Source organism: Arabidopsis lyrata (assembly GCF_000004255.2).
Source record: "Arabidopsis lyrata subsp. lyrata unplaced genomic scaffold ARALYscaffold_6, whole genome shotgun sequence".
NCBI lineage: Eukaryota > Viridiplantae > Streptophyta > Magnoliopsida > Brassicales > Brassicaceae > Arabidopsis > Arabidopsis lyrata.
The window spans coordinates 8,341,483-8,358,280 of NW_003302550.1; the positions used below are offsets into that span (position 1 = coordinate 8,341,483).

At 38.2% G+C, this 16,798-nt stretch overlaps 5 protein-coding genes across 5 annotated transcripts; 3 read left to right on the plus strand and 2 right to left on the minus strand.

Moving 5' to 3' along the window:
- The first annotated feature begins 176 nt into the window (after positions 1–176).
- Positions 177–3,682, plus strand: LOC9307972 (probable pectinesterase 53). The gene is made up of 5 exons (XM_002871857.2): positions 177–944; positions 1,931–2,120; positions 2,218–2,424; positions 2,536–2,771; positions 3,191–3,682. Exons 1-5 carry the CDS (start codon positions 565–567, stop codon positions 3,336–3,338), a joined length of 1,161 nt encoding a protein of 386 aa, XP_002871903.1. The 5' UTR covers positions 177–564; the 3' UTR covers positions 3,339–3,682.
- A 418-nt stretch (positions 3,683–4,100) lies between these two features.
- On the plus strand, positions 4,101–7,244 carry LOC9307973 (probable glutamate carboxypeptidase LAMP1). The gene is made up of 10 exons (XM_021021883.1): positions 4,101–5,125; positions 5,201–5,268; positions 5,360–5,441; positions 5,525–5,617; positions 5,698–5,850; positions 5,966–6,034; positions 6,108–6,195; positions 6,312–6,484; positions 6,570–6,686; positions 6,764–7,244. The coding sequence occupies exons 1-10, from the start codon at positions 4,220–4,222 to the stop codon at positions 7,061–7,063; spliced, it is 2,049 nt and encodes a 682-aa protein (XP_020877542.1). The 5' UTR covers positions 4,101–4,219; the 3' UTR covers positions 7,064–7,244.
- Positions 7,245–7,363: 119 nt separating this feature from the next.
- On the plus strand, positions 7,364–9,584 carry LOC9307974 (protein sym-1). Its single transcript, XM_002871859.2, has 7 exons — positions 7,364–7,740; positions 7,941–8,028; positions 8,273–8,367; positions 8,498–8,570; positions 8,655–8,747; positions 8,838–8,924; positions 9,263–9,584. The coding sequence occupies exons 1-7, from the start codon at positions 7,412–7,414 to the stop codon at positions 9,341–9,343; spliced, it is 846 nt and encodes a 281-aa protein (XP_002871905.1). The 5' UTR covers positions 7,364–7,411; the 3' UTR covers positions 9,344–9,584.
- Positions 9,536–11,884, minus strand: LOC9307975 (mitochondrial dicarboxylate/tricarboxylate transporter DTC). The gene is made up of 6 exons (XM_021021885.1): positions 11,577–11,884; positions 11,107–11,190; positions 10,841–10,902; positions 10,390–10,751; positions 9,987–10,201; positions 9,536–9,888 (listed from the first exon to the last, which is right to left on the minus strand). Exons 1-6 carry the CDS (start codon positions 11,691–11,693, stop codon positions 9,832–9,834), a joined length of 897 nt encoding a protein of 298 aa, XP_020877544.1. The 5' UTR covers positions 11,694–11,884; the 3' UTR covers positions 9,536–9,831.
- A 452-nt stretch (positions 11,885–12,336) lies between these two features.
- Positions 12,337–14,531, minus strand: LOC9310030 (tubulin alpha-3 chain). The gene is made up of 5 exons (XM_021021884.1): positions 14,245–14,531; positions 13,947–14,161; positions 13,611–13,810; positions 12,988–13,496; positions 12,337–12,892 (listed from the first exon to the last, which is right to left on the minus strand). The coding sequence occupies exons 1-5, from the start codon at positions 14,355–14,357 to the stop codon at positions 12,577–12,579; spliced, it is 1,353 nt and encodes a 450-aa protein (XP_020877543.1). The 5' UTR covers positions 14,358–14,531; the 3' UTR covers positions 12,337–12,576.
- Between the last annotated feature and the right edge of the window lie 2,267 nt (positions 14,532–16,798).

Genomic DNA, 16,798 nt, shown 5'->3' on the forward strand with positions numbered 1-16,798 from the left:
GGTCATAAGAAAGTCTCAATTTAAAAGCATGAAAATCTAAAAAAAAAAATTATATGTCTCTCTATTTATTTTTATTACTAAAGTTTTGTTATAACTTAGTTTTTGCTCATGTTCAACTTGTTTGTTGACTAAATAGAACATAAAATTGAATTCACATATGGTATAAGTAACTCGGGATTAGCTTTTGTTGCTCAGTGTAATAAACAAGAAATAAGCATCACGTCAATGTGGGTTGGGTTTCTTTTCTTTCTTGTGGGTTGGTTCCTTGTCTTTATATTTGGCATTTAGCTAGGCTTCTCATTCTACGTGGATGTGAGTGGAACCGCCCCGTGACCTCTTCCCTTCTGTCTCTTTTCACCTAATTCCCTTACCAAAGTACCAAACACTCGACAAACCTCTAACAACATCCACACACATTTATATATACACATACATAGTATTGAGAAATCACATAGCCATATATTGTTTTGGTCCTACTTTGTATCTTTGGCAAACACAAAAAAAAACAAAAACAGAAAAAAAAAACTCCTTATTCTTTTGTATTTGATTCTAATTGTCGTATAGATGCCCAAATTCAATTCAACCCAAGCTCCCAATTTATTTCTTCTCCTTCTCCTCCTTCTCGTTATCCTTCTTTGTTCAAAGCAAACAAAATGCCACACCAAAGGTCTACGATTACGACCAAGAAACCAGAAGAATGTGAACACGACGAGCGATCGGACACAAAACCCGGAAGATGAGTTCATGAAATGGGTAAGATTCGTTGGAAGCCTTAAACACTCAGTGTTCAAGGCAGCCAAGAACAAACTCTTCCCTTCTTATACACTAACTGTCCACAAGAAATCCAATAAAGGTGACTTCACTAAAATCCAAGACGCCATTGATTCTCTCCCTCTCATCAACTTTGTCCGTGTCGTCATCAAAGTCCATGCCGGAGTTTACAAGTAAGCACAAGTCTTTCTTCCACTACATTACATAATTAATTAACAGCTCTGATCTAATATCAGTCAGGTAATTAGTGGTGTAATTACATTATAATGATCAAAACTTATTTGAATATTATCCTCCTTTGTTTTCAACATTTCGTCATTTTTTTCCAACCACACATTTTTTTTTGTAATAAGGTAAATATAGAGGACATTAGTACGATATAGTATAGTGTATACTTGTACATACATAGTTTTATACATGTAATCTTATTTAGTATATAAACAACCTTGTATATACATTTACATCTTAATGAGAAATAACAAACTTTACCTTCTCTCTCTAAATCTGATAGACATGATCATATTTATTAGGTTGATCTTGCAGATATATAATTAAACAAATAAATAGTGTTTTGTACAGTTTGCAAACTGATGAATTCCGAATTGATACCACATCTTTAGATATATTTTCATATTATTATTTCAATGTGTGGATGTAAGTATATTCCAACAGCCATGAACCGTAGATTCTAGAGTTTTGTCTGTATACATTAGCAGTTTTGCAATTTGTTTTCATTCTATTTAAGTAGTATGAGGGGGATTCCATATCTTTTTTGTTCGTCCTTTCCTGCATCTGCATGAGCCAAAATTAATTATGAAATTGAAAGAGAGTCTAAAAACGTATTGCCAATAATATAAAATAAAGTAGCAATCAATGATCTCTCCCTTGAAATCAACACTATATGATCACGTGAACTCGGAATTTTGTAAGCTGGATGTATTATGTATAATAATCTCTAGGAAATTAATTGACTTTTTTTAGTGACATTTTGGGCCTTTGCGAGTTATAAAGCGCATAAGTGGTCCACATATACGCTCCACGCTTACTGTCCATAATTTTAGAACTTTATGCAAACTATTTCGTACTATATCTAAGATTGCATAAAAGAACTATACAAATTTGAGAAAAATAATGAAAAAATGTTGGAAAATGTGTCTAGGGAGAAGGTGAACATACTCCCAATGAAGGCATTCATAACAATAGAAGGAGAAGGAGCAGAGAAGACAACAGTGGAATGGGGAGACACAGCACAAACCCCTGACTCAAAAGGCAACCCCATGGGCACTTACAACTCGGCCTCCTTCGCCGTCAACTCTCCTTTCTTTGTCGCTAAGAACATCACTTTCAAGGTTACTTAATTATTACCATATATACATACTACATGTGTTCAAATTTATTCGAACGTATAAGTTTTGAGTCCATCTTAGCGTTCTTATATGTATGTAGAATACGACCCCAGTCCCCTTACCGGGCGCAGTTGGCAAACAGGCGGTGGCACTGAGAATTTCGGCAGACAATGCCGCATTTTTCGGGTGTAGAATGCTTGGTGCTCAAGACACTCTCTATGACCATTTGGGAAGACATTATTACAAAGATTGTTACATTGAGGGATCAGTTGACTTCATCTTTGGCAATGCCCTTTCTCTGTATGAGGTAAGCATTCTCACTTAGTGTGGTCTCTGTATTCGATTAGCGCATAACATATCTTAGAACACTATGTAGCAATTTTAGATTGGTCCTTGCTCTAATAAAAGTGGTGTGTAGGGGTGTCACGTGCACGCGATAGCGGATAAGCTAGGAGCAGTGACGGCACAGGGGAGGAGCAGTGTGCTAGAGGACACCGGATTCTCTTTCGTAAAGTGTAAGGTGACAGGGACAGGGGTTTTATATCTTGGGAGGGCATGGGGTCCCTTCTCAAGAGTCGTCTTTGCTTACACTTATATGGACAACATCATCCTCCCTAGAGGCTGGTACAATTGGGGCGACCCTTCACGCGAGATGTAAGTCTACTTTACTTCTCTTTGGTCTCATTTAAATTTCATATGACCAAAGATAGTCGGCATAGCTCTGACTCAACAAGCTTGAAAGAACATGCCATACGATGATACTTGATAACAAATGTACAACACATTTCAGTCCAACTTTACAAAACATTATCTCGTTGCCTCATCCATTCCAGAGTCATGGGTCCCACCACTACACATATGACATTTCAGACCGACTTCATATTTGTCTTTTTACCCCAAAAAAACTGCTTTTGAGATAAGAGTATATTTAGTTTGTGTGCGCATGCATTTGTATATAGATTTATTGAAACTTAAGGCCATTCACGTAGGCGTGCATAGAAGAAAAAAATGTGAAAAACTCATTTAAAAGAAGAAAACAAAAAGTAATTGTGAAATGAAAAAATATCGTGCAGGACGGTGTTCTATGGGCAGTACAAGTGCACGGGAGCAGGAGCAAACTATGGAGGGAGGGTGGCTTGGGCAAGAGAGCTCACCGACGAAGAAGCTAAGCCTTTTCTTTCTCTTACCTTTATCGACGGCTCTGAATGGATCAAACTCTAACCATTACACCTTTTTTTGTCGTTTTAATTTTCCACCTAATTAAAAATGTTCATTTTCCCCTTAATAAAATAAAAACAATTTTTTTAAACATTTCATATACATGCGCACCTCATTCCAGTGACTCGACGTCCATTCAACAGCCAAACATTGCCGACCAAGTCCCATCTTGGGATACACCACTTATATATGTTTTCTTTCCGAAGATAAGCATGTAATTAAGAATTCCTGTGTAGTGATCCAATATTATGTATTTTGAAACGGATTTGTATATTTGATCGATGATACAAGTCTTGTTCGGACAACCTAACATGGATTTTATGATTAATATTCTAGATTCAAATTCACCTTAATTTTATGTAATAAGTTAGGTTTGGCGGATGTGTTTTAAAATGACATGATTATCTATGTACAAATGGTTTATCAGTGGTCTTTTTTGTATTTTCCACTCACCTGAAACGCTGAAAGGAGTTTTCCAATACTTTCATTGTTTTTTTAAGTCGAGTCAAAAGGTGTACATTTTTAATTTTTATTGGTAAGAGACTAATGTTCAATTATAAGTTTGATTAGTAAGAATTGATATCAAAAAGAGAAGGAGAATACAAAAACTTGGAAATTGGGTTTTATGATTTTAATTACCACTTAAACAATAGCACACTAAAAAAACTATTTTATGTTTTGTCACAAATGGGACCCAAAATCAGTATGATGTGGTAATAATTTATGTATCCTAATCAATATTCTAAGTGAAGATGATATTAAAGTACAAAGATTCCTCCGAAGATCAATAATTGGAAAAGCCATCACACTAAGTCTAAACAAACAGCCAACAACCAGAAAAAACCCTCTCCATTGATATGATTATCTAAGAAGAAGCTCCATTGATGTCGAAATCAAAACCTCTAGCCTTCATAGTCGCTGCTTTATCTTACTCCTTCTTCCTCTTCTCTTCTTCACCAAAGTCTCACTACCACGAGCTCTTCCTCTCTGATTCCTTCTCCGACAACGCTTCCGTCGCTCTAAACCTCCGTACCCTCACGCGCCGCCCTCATGTAGCCGGTACAGTGGCCAACGCTGAAGCAGCCGCATATGTTCGCTCTGTTTTGACCTCCTATGCACTCAAATCACACGTTGTTACTTACCAAGTATCTCTAACTTACCCAGTTCATCGCTCTTTGGTACTAACGCCCACAGAATCCGCAAAGCCGATCACTTTCTTGCTGGAACAAGAACAAGCCGGAGACAATCCTTATGCTAATGAAGTGATGCCTACTTTTCATGGATACGCTAAGTCAGGTAATGTTTCAGGTCCAGTGGTTTATGCAAACTATGGACGAGTGGAAGATTTCTTGAGACTCAAGAAAGATATGGGTGTGAATGTCTCTGGAGCTGTTGTAATCGCGAGGTACGGTCAGATATACAGAGGAGACATTGTGAAGAACGCTTACGAGGCAGGAGCTGTAGGTGCTGTGATATATACTGATAAGAGAGACTACGGCGGAGATGAGTGGTTTCCGGCGAGTAAATGGATGCCACCGAGTGGGGTTCAAGTAGGTACTGTTTATAACGGGTTAGGTGATCCAACGACTCCTGGGTGGGCAAGTGTTGATGGGTGTGAGAGATTGTCGGATGAGGCGGTTGAATTGAGCGGTGATGTTCCGCTTATACCGTCGTTGCCTGTCTCGGCTGCTGATGCAGAAGTGATTTTGAAGACGGTTGTCGGAGATGTTGGTGATGGAGATGTTTATCCAGTGGGGCCTGGACCTGGAATCTTGAACCTGAGTTATACTGTGAGTTTGTGTTTTAGATAATGTGTGTTACTTACTTTAGGGGTTTTAGTTATAGCCTATAGGTCTTGGTTTCAGGGGGAAACTGTTATAGCCCAGATTGAGAATGTTATTGGAGTGATTGAAGGAGAAGAAGAGCCTGATAGGTACATTATCAATAGTGAATGGAAATAGACTAATTAGGTAACTTCTGATTGTACTAACTTACTAGGGATTGTATATGAATGAGTTGATTAGATATTTGATTCTTGGGAACCATCGAGACGCTTGGACTTTTGGAGCTGTTGATCCGAACAGTGGCACTGCAGTACTTTTGGAGGTGAGTAAAAGTTTCCGCAACATGTATTTGCTGAAAGTTTTAAATGGTTCCATTGCAATGAGATATTTTTGAAACTGTTGTAGATTGCACAAAGACTAGATAAGCTGCAGAAAAGAGGATGGAAGCCTCGACGGACGATTATTCTGTGCAATTGGGATGCTGAGGAGTATGGCCTGGTCTCTACCTCACTTTTTATATGTGTGCTTTTGAGATGTCAAAGCAGCAGAAATTTGGGGTTGATGTAATTTTTATGTAGATTGGGTCAACAGAATGGGTAGAAGAAAACAGAGAGATGCTAACATCAAGAGCAGTGGCCTACCTGAATGTAGATTGTGCGGTATCTGGCCCCGGATTTCATGCCTCAGCAACTCCACAACTCGATGAATTGATAAAAATAGCTGCTCAAGAGGTACTTTCAGAGGCAGTAATATAGCAGCAATCTTTTGAGCTAATCTTGAAGGTCAATTGATAACTGTTTCTGTTGCAAGGACACAAAATCAAGCTTTTTGGTTAAATATCTGCAGGTCCGGGATCCAGATAACGCAACGCAAACAATCTATGATTCGTGGATAGGATCAAGTAACTCTGTTGTGGTAACTGAAGAGACTAGCTTAGATTATGAATTTTGTCTCATGTTAAACTGATTTGTTTACTTGGTATGTGAAGATCGGAAGATTAGGGGGCGGAGGTTCGGATTACGCATCATTTGTACAACATGTTGGCGTTCCAGGAGTTGACATGTCCTTTGGAGGAGGTAAATCTCTGAATCAGCCACTCACACTTACAGTTGATGAACCATGGTCTGTTGTATAAACACCAAGTCAATAAGCTTTTTTACTGATTATTGCAAACATTAACCATAAAGAACAGGCTATCCAGTCTATCACTCTATGTATGATGACTTCACTTGGATGGAAAAATTTGGAGACCCTATGTTTCAGCGACATGTCGCAATGGCTAGTGTTCTTGGTTTGGTCGCTCTTCGGTTAGCAGATGAGGAAATCTTACCATTCAACTATACTTCCTATGCACTAGAACTCAAGGTAACTAATTGGTATTTATAAAACATATGGCCAAATCAATTGATGAGCGAGATATTTCATAATGGTATTTGTTCTACATAAACAGAAAAGCGCGGAAGATTTGGAGAATGAGAAGTTAGGCCATAACATAGATGTATATCCATTGATAAAATCGATCGAAGATCTATCTACGGCTGCACAATATATAAATATAGAGAAAGAGGTATGGTTGCTAGTTAACATTTTGACAAAGTGACAAGTATATTGGTTATTGAAAGTAGTCTTGAGTGGACTGTGCAGGCAGTTAAAGGAGCTCTTAAAGTGAGAGAGCTTAATGACAGATTAATGATGGCGGAACGAGCTTTAACAGACCGAGATGGACTCTCTGAAAGACCATGGTACAAGCATTTGATATACGGACCATCGACGTACGATGACTACGGTTACGGATCGAAATCATTCCCTGGAGTTGATGATGCAATTGACAATGCAAAGAAGCTAAACACTAAAGCATCTTGGGAATATGTTCAACACCAGATTTGGAGAGTCTCTAGAGCTATAAGACAAGCATCACTCGTCTTAAAAGGTGAATTGAGATGATACAAGAAAGCTTAAATTGCATCAGCACAATGATGTGAACATAATGAAGACAGATTCTGCCACAAGTTTAATTTTTCATATCCAAATTTCAGTTTTAGTGTGTTTGTAATCCAATGCTACATTCTTTTGCTTAAAATTTGTTTCTTTTGATTAAAGTTAAACCCTAAAACTTTTCCGGTGAGATCAATCAATACACACACTCCGGCGAAATTTAACACCGTCGCACCAATGCATTTGAGGCCCATTAAAAAGCCCATTCTTAAAGCCCAAAATATCACCATGTTTCTTTCTGCACTACGGATTCAGGAGTCGTCCTCGCCGTTCAGTTTCAGACCAGACGAAACCACAATGCTTAACCCCATCACTTTAACCCGGAAACCACCACTCCCTTTCAATGTTCTTGCGTTTTCCGGTAGAAGGGCAATGTATAAAGCTAGTTCGAGCAGGGCTCTTTCGTTTGGGTACAAATATGTTGGTTCACTGAATTTTGGTCGTAGCAATTTGTCGGGGAGATCCGGAACTGGGTTTGGGCATCTGGGTCGGGTCTCTTCGGTCTCAGGTGGAAGTTCAGGTGGTTCTGGCGGGTTAGGTGGTTCAGGTGGTGGTGGTGGTTCCGGCGATGGGGGTGATGGTGAAGGTAGCGGCGGAAACGGGAAGAAGTGGTCATTCGTCTCATGGTAAATTAGCTTACTTCTTCCTGTATCTACTCATTTTCTTGTGTAAAGATGTTTCTTTGAAACTTAATTCGTTGAAGCAGACATTGGAAATTTCATTGATGTTAATGATACTCACAAAACACTATTTTTAGTATGATTCCTTACTTTTGAATTGAGCATCAATGCACTTTCTGTGCCTTTTTCTGTGGTGCTTGCTTCAGGTACTTGGCTCTTCTCTCAGATTCTCCTGTTTTGACTAAAGCTGTGACCTCAGCACTTTTGACCCTCATTGGAGATGTGATCTGTCAGGTAACTCTCTTAATAGTGTGCTTGAATCTCAGTAGTTCTATTTTAAGTTTGGATTCACAGTATTCTTTAGCTGCATTATGTATTTCTGAACAGACAGACTTTAACTTGAGCTGTGCTATCTTTTCTTAGAGATACCGGATATTGTAGTGAAAAATCCATTCCTATTCTATGGTTTATGGTTTTCTGTTAGCTATGTGGTTCTTGGAAAAGAAACATTGCTTATTCGTGTTACATTTGGTTGCAGCTTACAATCAATAAGACCTCATCACTGGACAAGAAGAGGACACTCACGTTTACCTTGTTGGGCTTAGGACTAGTCGGACCAGCATTGCATTTCTGGTATTTCCGTGGACCTTTCACTCTTATGACACCGCGAAAGCTATCTTACTTCTCTGCTAAGTGGTTGTTCAGTTGAAGAGACTTATGCATCCATTGGTATATCACTTATGCTTATTCTCTGCTCCATTAGGTATCTGTATTTGAGCAAAGTGGTGACAGCTTCCGGATTATCAGGCGCAGTTATACGACTTTTACTGGATCAGGTAGCAAATTTGCCTATTCTCCATCCAACAATTTTGTTCCCCATCTTGCTTCATATGTGTTAACACCAATATTTATTTTTGCAGTTTGTTTTTGCTCCTATTTTTGTTGGAGTTTTCTTATCAGCAGTTGTGACACTTGAAGGAAAACCATCAAATGCCATACCGAAGCTACAACAGGTTGGATTAAAAGCTAATTAAACTTAATATTTCCACGATGATACTTTGTATCGGTATTCTAATTGAATCCATGAATTTCTGGTTGTGTAGGAGTGGACTGGTGCAGTGCTAGCAAATTGGCAACTATGGATACCATTTCAGTTTCTTAACTTCAGATTTGTTCCACAGAACTTCCAGGTTTGATATTAAACTCTGTGACTACATGAAACGTGAGAGTGTGAAAAATACAATTCGGTTAAAATTGATGATATGCTTCATACATAACGACCCACACACTGTTAATCCTCTGCGTAGTATAATCTTTGAGAAATTATTACGCGTTTTCATGTTGTTGAGCACTTGTTAAAAGCATCTTTGACATGTTGATCTTGAGATGAATTACACTAGAATGACATAAGCTACTAGCTAGTAGGCTTAGCAAGATTTTGCTGGTAACTGATGTTATTCACCATTCTGCTAAAGTTTGTTCACTGGCTCTGAGGATGCATCGATGCCTTATATATGAATTATTGCAGGTACTTGCTTCAAACGTAGTGGCTTTGGCTTGGAATGTGATTTTATCATTCAAAGCTCACAAAGAAGTTGTCGCAAAGTAGGCATGTTTCTTACCTAAAAGCCTCAGGTGGTTGTTATCGGCAGAGTTTTGGGGCAATGTTCTTGTCTGCTGATGCAAATGTTTGGTGTTTCAAAACAATTATTTGGGAACCCTGCACTTGACTTTTTTTGTTAGTGTAGAAACTAGAAACAAGCTTTTCTCTAAGCATCTTAAATATTTTCACATCATCACGTTTCAAATGTTTATTGTTTCCAAATGTTCTTAAAATCGTTCAGAGGGTTTTATAGTTGCTTCGCATGAAAAAATTTAAAATCTCTGGTTTATGTCTTCAACTTCCACCAAAGAAGAAAATTTTATAATTCATCGGACCAATCACCGACGGAAACAAAAAATCAAAGTTTTAAACAGCTACAATAATACGCTTTTAAGGCAGGTTATGTATATGATTAAAAAGCAAATGAACACAATTCCAATTGTGTTTTCGTTCTTCTCATCTTATTTTGTGCTGCTGTCTTCGTTCCTCTCAGATCACATACCAATCTTCTTTTGAAGTTTCGTAATCTGGTTCAGGAAGATCCATGTCATCTGCCAAAAGAAAACCCGATCACCAACTATCTTTGAGGCAATCTCGAAGGGATTCGTAGAATAACATTACAAAAAAAGGAAGATAAGAGTTATTATACCATGACGTGAGGGGCAATCCTGACACAGTAAACAGGGAAACCTGAGTAAAATTTCAGAGGCCCCCCTTCTTTTAAGGTTTTCATCGCACAATCAAGTGAACCTGTGTATGGATATTTTCCCTGAGCATCCGGTTGCATTTTCTGAATCTGAGTTTTGACAAAGTCAAATGGCAGACTGCAAGCCGCAGCGCAGAACCCCGAAACAGCACTTGCCCCTGCCAAAGGAAATAAAAACCAAACAACCACCAAACTCAGATATCTATTTTACCTACACTATATATCATACAGAGATTACATGACCATATGAAAATACTGACAAAGGTTTCTTGTTAAGTCTAGTGCAGAACTAGTATAACAAGCAAAAAAAGAAAAAGTGTATAAGAAACTTGGAAGAGCAGCTTACCTACGACCGTAGACATCTCCCCAAGACCAAGATTATCTCTCATGTATTCAGCACTTTGATCATAAGATGCAAGCATTCCCATGTTCAAAGCCATAGCTCTGACCACAGTGGGCCCACATCCTTTCCAAAGTGCTAAAACTCCTTCATCAGCGCTAATACGGTAAAGCGCATGGAAGGCATTGGTATAATTCCTGCGCTGAGCTAACGGCAAAGTATTATCAGCTTGCATTCTGATAAGTGCAAGATCGGCTGGACTACCAACACAAGCACCAATAGCACCAGCTGTCAGACCACATAGAGCCTTCTGATACAGCGGTAGAGGCTTTCCATCGTTAGACTCAATTGCCTTTGCAGTCAGCAACCTAATAAAATATAATGACAGGAGAGAGGATGATTTATCCGTAACATTCAATTAGATGGGCTCAAGACAATAGACAAATTAATAACTTACTTGAATGATCCAAGACGGGCTGTGGTGTAAGTTGCTTGCCTCAGCAAACCAGCAGATAATCCCTATTAGAAAAAAATCACATCAAATAAGCTCAGGAGACATCTTCAACTGTTAGTTAAGGAAATCAATTCTATGAATAGCTGAGACTCAGATCCGAAATGCAGACATCATATACATTACAGATGAACAAAAGTCATAACATCAACACCAGAATACCAATAGAAAAGTAAATTGCATCAAGATACATCCAGAAATATAATGTATACCTTGTAGAAGGCACCAAAACCCTCATTCTTAAGCATGTTGGTGGTTATACTAGCTGCAGATCCCTGACCTAGTTGAATCCTCACCTTCACCACCAGAAACAAAGTATTACTTCATTCATTAGATACACATCACGTCATTTTTTTAAGAATTGCACATTGCTATCAACCTAAGAACGTATTTCTAATCAAAATCCAGATCTGAACTAAAACATTTCCTCTAAACAAATCAACAGCAACAATTCACACTCAAACGAGTCTGAATATGTTCCAAGAAATGAAATTTGATTATAACCCAAACACAAAACTCAGATCTGAGAGATAAAATCTTCAGACTCGGATCTGATGAAACAAGACATTTACAGATTTCGCCGATATCAGTACCAGCAAATCAAGCAAGAATTCTACATCTAAAGAGCTTCGACATAGAACAGGATGATATAGAAATGTGTATCCGTAAACATTTGACATACCTTGATCATGTCGATCGGCTGGATAACGCAAGTAGCGAGCATACCAGAGGCACCGCCATTGACGAAGGGCTTCACGGTAGTCCAGACACCAATTGGAGCTTTCTTCTCTTCCGCCATCTCTCTCCTTTTTGTTTTTCGTACGGACTCAAACGCAACCAGAAAGAAGAGATTCCTTCCGCGGAGAAAAAGAGAGAGAAAGAGATTCACTTGGTGGTGGAGAGGAGACGATGAAGTGAAGCTTGTGGGCTTTTTATATTAACAGTACCCAACTGAACTACATATTACACCAAACCCTTGCTTTTTTTTTTTTTATGAGATCTGATCTAAGCCAGACATTTTTTTAGTTAATTCCCTCTAAATTTATTAATTTGGACTTTACTTTTCACTTTTCGGATTTACGCAATCCTAAAGTATTTAGAGTTATTTATTACACCTTCACATGAATTTCGTTAAAAAAAAATAATCAGTTTTATTACTATATTATTTTGTGACAATTTTTGGTTTCTTAGGGGCGTCCAATAAAGAATTCTTCGGTTTTCATTGATCTTTCGTAGTTGAAGTTTTTGATTTTTAAAACGATTTTTGGCATTTTTCACGCCGTATTTGAGCTACTGGACCAGTAGAGTAGTCTTTCTGATGCAAATTGACAATACTCATGCTGGTTTGCGAAAATCAATGTTGTTCGTTAGAATTCGTTGAGTAGCTGCAGCAACGCATAGAGAAACGTGGATAGATGTTGGTGGCCGGATAGAGAAGAGTATACTCAAAGAAATGATGGACAACTGTCAGAAGATAATAAAGGTTTGGTACAACAAAAGCTTGATAATGAACTCGGGAACTCGCAATGGTCTCTACCAATGAAAATGTATCCAACCGAGATAAAACACGAAGGCCGAACGAATATTGTACAGGATTAAAACAATCAACAAGAATCAAAAGTGAAAACAGATAAACGAAAAAACTTTTTGGTTGCAGTTTTTTTTTTTTTTGAGAAAAGGTGTCAATAGTCTTCACCTTCATCTTCTTCATCGTCTCCACCTTCAGCACCAACTTCTTCGTAATCTTTCTCCAGTGCGGCCAAGTCTTCACGTGCCTCAGAGAATTCACCTTCCTCCATTCCTTCACCGACATACCAGTGTACGAATGCCCTCTTCGCATACATGAGATCAAACTTGTGGTCGATCCGTGAGAACACCTCTGCAACTGCTGTGTTGTTACTGATCATACATACAGCTCTCTGGACTTTAGCAAGGTCGCCTCCTGGAACGACTGTTGGAGGTTGGTAGTTGATTCCACATTTGAACCCAGTCGGGCACCTGCAAAACAAAACCCATGCCAAAAGAATTGGTTACAGAAAGAGCATGAAGGTAGAAAGCAATAGCAAGCAACTTGTTCCATTTCTAGATCATACCAGTCAACAAACTGTACAGTCCTCTTTGTCTTGATGGTGCCAACAGCAGCATTAACATCTTTGGGAACAACATCTCCACGGTACATCAAACAACATGCCATGTATTTTCCGTGCCTCGGGTCACACTTTGCCATCATGCTAGCTGGCTCAAACACGGCATTGGTGATCTCAGGGACTGATAACTGCTCATGGTAAGCTTTTGCGGCTGAGATGACTGGTGCATAAGATGAGAGCATGAAATGGATACGGGGATATGGGACAAGATTGGTCTGGAACTCAGTGATATCCACATTGATGGCTCCATCAAACCTCAACGATGTTGTCAAGGATGAAATGATCTGTGATATCAACCTGTTCAAGTTTGTGTAGGTTGGCCTCTCGATATCTAGGGATCTGCGGCAAATATCATAGATGGCTTCATTATCCAAGAGGACAGCTACATCGGTATGTTCAAGAAGGGAATGCGTTGAGAGAACACTGTTGTAAGGCTCTACAACAGCAGTAGAAACCTGACATCACAAAGCAATGCATTCAAAACCAAGTTTCATCACCAAATTACATCACTAAAGAAACATGTAATGTAATGAGCTCCTACTTCAGATTCTAGCAAAAAAAAAGAGTACCTGAGGAGAAGGGTAAATGGTGAAACCAAGCTTAGACTTCTTTCCATAATCTACAGACAAACGTTCTAACAACAGAGAACCCAATCCAGAACCAGTTCCACCACCAACAGCATTGAACACCAAAAATCCTTGTAAGCCAGTACAATTGTCGGCAAGTTTCCTCACACGGTCAAGGCATAGATCCACAATTTCCTTTCCAACTGCAATAATATAAGATTTAGGACCATTTGAAGAACCCTAACAAAGTATAAGGAAGCCTAGAGAGTTAAAAGAAGCATTGTAAGTACCATTTGAAGAACCCTATCAAGTTATAAGAAGCATGAAATGGTTTCTCACCTGTGTAATGGCCTCTAGCGAAGTTGTTGGCAGCATCTTCTTTACCAGAGATAAGCTGCTCAGGATGGAAAAGCTGACGGTAAGTACCAGTACGAACTTCGTCGATAACGGTGGGTTCAAGATCAACGAAGACAGCCCTAGGAACATGTTTCCCAGCACCAGTCTCGCTGAAGAAAGTGTTGAACGCATCGTGCGCAACACCAACTGTAGTATCACTACAACAGAGCAAAAACATTCGTCTCTCAAAAACTTCCGATCCACAGAAACAGAGTAGAAATGAGCGAATTAGGGTTTATACCTCGGCATCATTCCGTCGGGCTGGATTCCATGTTCGAGACAGTAAAGCTCCCAGCACGAATTTCCGACCTGGATCCCAGCTTGTCCGATATGAATGCTAATGATTTCCCTCATCTTCGCACAGCAGAAACCCTAATTCGAGCGATGCTCTGCGACGGACGGAGAATGAGGAAGACGGAGATCGAGGAAATGAGGCGGTGAGCGAGATCTTCTTTTTTTGGTTTAACTTCGTTGGCAAATTAGGTTTATATTTTGTGAGGGGAAAATGATTAATTTATTGAATTGGATTTGATAATTTGTTGGGGTCCGCCATTTTGTGACAGCCTGCCTTGGGTCCCACGGCTTCGCTTTTGTTCGAAAATGAGTTAATTTTACAATATTGCCCACACGATACAGTTCATTCAACAGTTTCTCAATTTTGGCTGGCAACAAATATCTTAGGCGGGTACATGTTACTCATTCTCATGGACCGGATTGGTTTACGTCAATTAGGAATTTAGTTAGGATCGACTTGTGAGTGAGTTGGTTGATAGATCCGGTTTAATGTAGTATTTTTTTTTTTTTTAGTTTGTGTTTAACAGATTCTACATATAGCAGTTAGCAGAGTTTGTGGTATTGATCTTAATGATGACAAAAGTCACATAACATTATTGTTCATGATCATATTATAATTGTTTTTATATCATTAATTTCATTTAGTGGTATGATAAATGATGAAATTTATCCGAGTCAATAAGAAAATGAAATAAATCTTTACAGGTGGACATTTAATACTTAAAAAAGAAAAAGAAAAAACACACAACATAATGGAAAACTCCTTTGGCTATTTAATGGTTTTTAATCAAAAATCGATTATGTGGAAACAAAAGAAATAGTGGGTGCACAAATGAAAATATTCAGGGTGCATTTTTTTTTTCTTGTTCACCGCATTCGATTATAGGACTAATAAGGGAGATGTGCCTTTAGTCAAGTGGTTAAGTCCATTTGACTCCGCTTTCTCCATCGGAGTTCGACTCCACTAAGTCGCGTTACCCCGCGTAGTAGGGATTGGCTATAGATCGGGCCTTGTCGATCTAAAAATGTCAAAAAAAAAAAAAAATTATAAGACTAGTAAGAAAATAATAAGATTATGTGAATTTAATGGGTCTACCCCTGACGAGGACATCAAATGAACATAATCATGTAACTTATGAATTAGTAGGTTGTTCACCTAAAACTTAAATTTGTAAACTTTCTCATGCATATTCCACTTCGTCTTCCTCAAATCATTTGCAATTGTTTTGTTCACTTTCTTGAAACGATTTGCTAATGTTCTTGTGAGATTGAGTGTGAAGTAAAGAGATCAGGCACTAGTCGAAATATATTCATTACGTGATAGTGTTTTAATGAGAATCACAACAATACACATAACTGAAGTTTTTATACTTTACATGAAATATATACTATTAACGTACTATATATATTTGTCCAAAAAAAAAAAAACTAACTATATATGTAAGAAGTAGATGACAAATAATACTCCATTATTTGTGTTTGTAACAAACCAAATAAATAAAGTTTTTATGAATACTTTATTTTCTCTAATCTTTCTATCCCATTATTTGTGTTTGTAACAAACCAAGTCAGATGAATATATGAAATAATTGTGTTCATGACAAATTTAATCAAAAAAACAATTCCTTGATCCAGCCCATATCCAATCATATGATTTCAACTAACAAGTTATGAATTCGCGAACTTTGCGTTGGTCATGAACTCACCTTGAATTCACAGTTTCACTATCACCTATGAACATAGTCCACTCTACTCCATTTTTTTTTTTTTTCTAAGTTAGTAAATATTATTAGATGAAAGATGTGGTGTTACAAAAATATAAGACCCGAAAGAGATGAACCTTGCCAAAAAATAATAAAAAGCAAGGAAACATCAAATAAAAGCAAATCTCAGAAAATGAAAGCTATGGATCCATCAGTGAAGCCAAAAGACAATAAGGCCTCTGAATTTCTTCATTTTTTGTTATAAATTTAAGTGTAAACCGACGGTTATTAAATTAACCATTGCAACTATTCAATTTATGGTTATTATTTAAACGTACGGTTGCAAACGTACGTCACAACTTTTGAACCATATATAAACTTTGTTTCTCTTGTGTCAAAGAAAGAGTAGAAGAGGAGAAAAGAGAGATTCACGAGACTAAAGATTGTCTTAATCTTTAGTGCAAAACACAAAAACAAAACACAAAAAGCTCTATTTGTTTCTCTTGTGTCTTAGCCTAGAACAAGAGAGAACTTTGATTGTCTTATCCTAGAAGGGATTTCGTGTAACCCAAGGCTTGAGAAGGGTCGAAATACTCTTTAAGGAAAGTGCTCTCGTGCGCGATTCAATCTCTATCCAAGTTCACGTTCGTTACGTCCCGGAGATACAACGTCGATACACAACAATCTTAAAGAGTATTTACGGTGAACAATGGCTAATGTTTCTGTGCGTGAGATGACGTCAAAGTCGGGATAGCAGTTTGGTTGTGAATAAGATTATTCCCTTTGTCGCCAAACACA

Coding starts and splice junctions, on each gene's coding strand:
- LOC9307972 (XM_002871857.2), top strand. CDS start 565: ATGCCCAAATTCAATTCAACCCAAGCTCCCAATTTATTTCTTCTCCTT. Junction 2,425..2,535: donor ATGCCCTTTCTCTGTATGAG/GTAAGCATTCTC, acceptor AGTGGTGTGTAG/GGGTGTCACGTGCACGCGAT. Junction 2,772..3,190: donor GGCGACCCTTCACGCGAGAT/GTAAGTCTACTT, acceptor AATATCGTGCAG/GACGGTGTTCTATGGGCAGT.
- LOC9307973 (XM_021021883.1), top strand. CDS start 4,220: ATGTCGAAATCAAAACCTCTAGCCTTCATAGTCGCTGCTTTATCTTAC. Junction 5,442..5,524: donor GCACTGCAGTACTTTTGGAG/GTGAGTAAAAGT, acceptor AAACTGTTGTAG/ATTGCACAAAGACTAGATAA. Junction 6,687..6,763: donor ATATAAATATAGAGAAAGAG/GTATGGTTGCTA, acceptor TGGACTGTGCAG/GCAGTTAAAGGAGCTCTTAA.
- LOC9307974 (XM_002871859.2), top strand. CDS start 7,412: ATGCTTAACCCCATCACTTTAACCCGGAAACCACCACTCCCTTTCAAT. Junction 7,741..7,940: donor AAGTGGTCATTCGTCTCATG/GTAAATTAGCTT, acceptor TGCTTGCTTCAG/GTACTTGGCTCTTCTCTCAG. Junction 8,925..9,262: donor TTGTTCCACAGAACTTCCAG/GTTTGATATTAA, acceptor GAATTATTGCAG/GTACTTGCTTCAAACGTAGT.
- LOC9307975 (XM_021021885.1), bottom strand. CDS start 11,693: ATGGCGGAAGAGAAGAAAGCTCCAATTGGTGTCTGGACTACCGTGAAG. Junction 10,202..10,389: donor GGAGATGTCTACGGTCGTAG/GTAAGCTGCTCT, acceptor TTCCTTTGGCAG/GGGCAAGTGCTGTTTCGGGG. Junction 9,889..9,986: donor GGATTGCCCCTCACGTCATG/GTATAATAACTC, acceptor TTCTTTTGGCAG/ATGACATGGATCTTCCTGAA.
- LOC9310030 (XM_021021884.1), bottom strand. CDS start 14,357: ATGAGGGAAATCATTAGCATTCATATCGGACAAGCTGGGATCCAGGTC. Junction 13,811..13,946: donor CGCTAGAGGCCATTACACAG/GTGAGAAACCAT, acceptor ATATTATTGCAG/TTGGAAAGGAAATTGTGGAT. Junction 13,497..13,610: donor CCATTTACCCTTCTCCTCAG/GTACTCTTTTTT, acceptor TTGTGATGTCAG/GTTTCTACTGCTGTTGTAGA.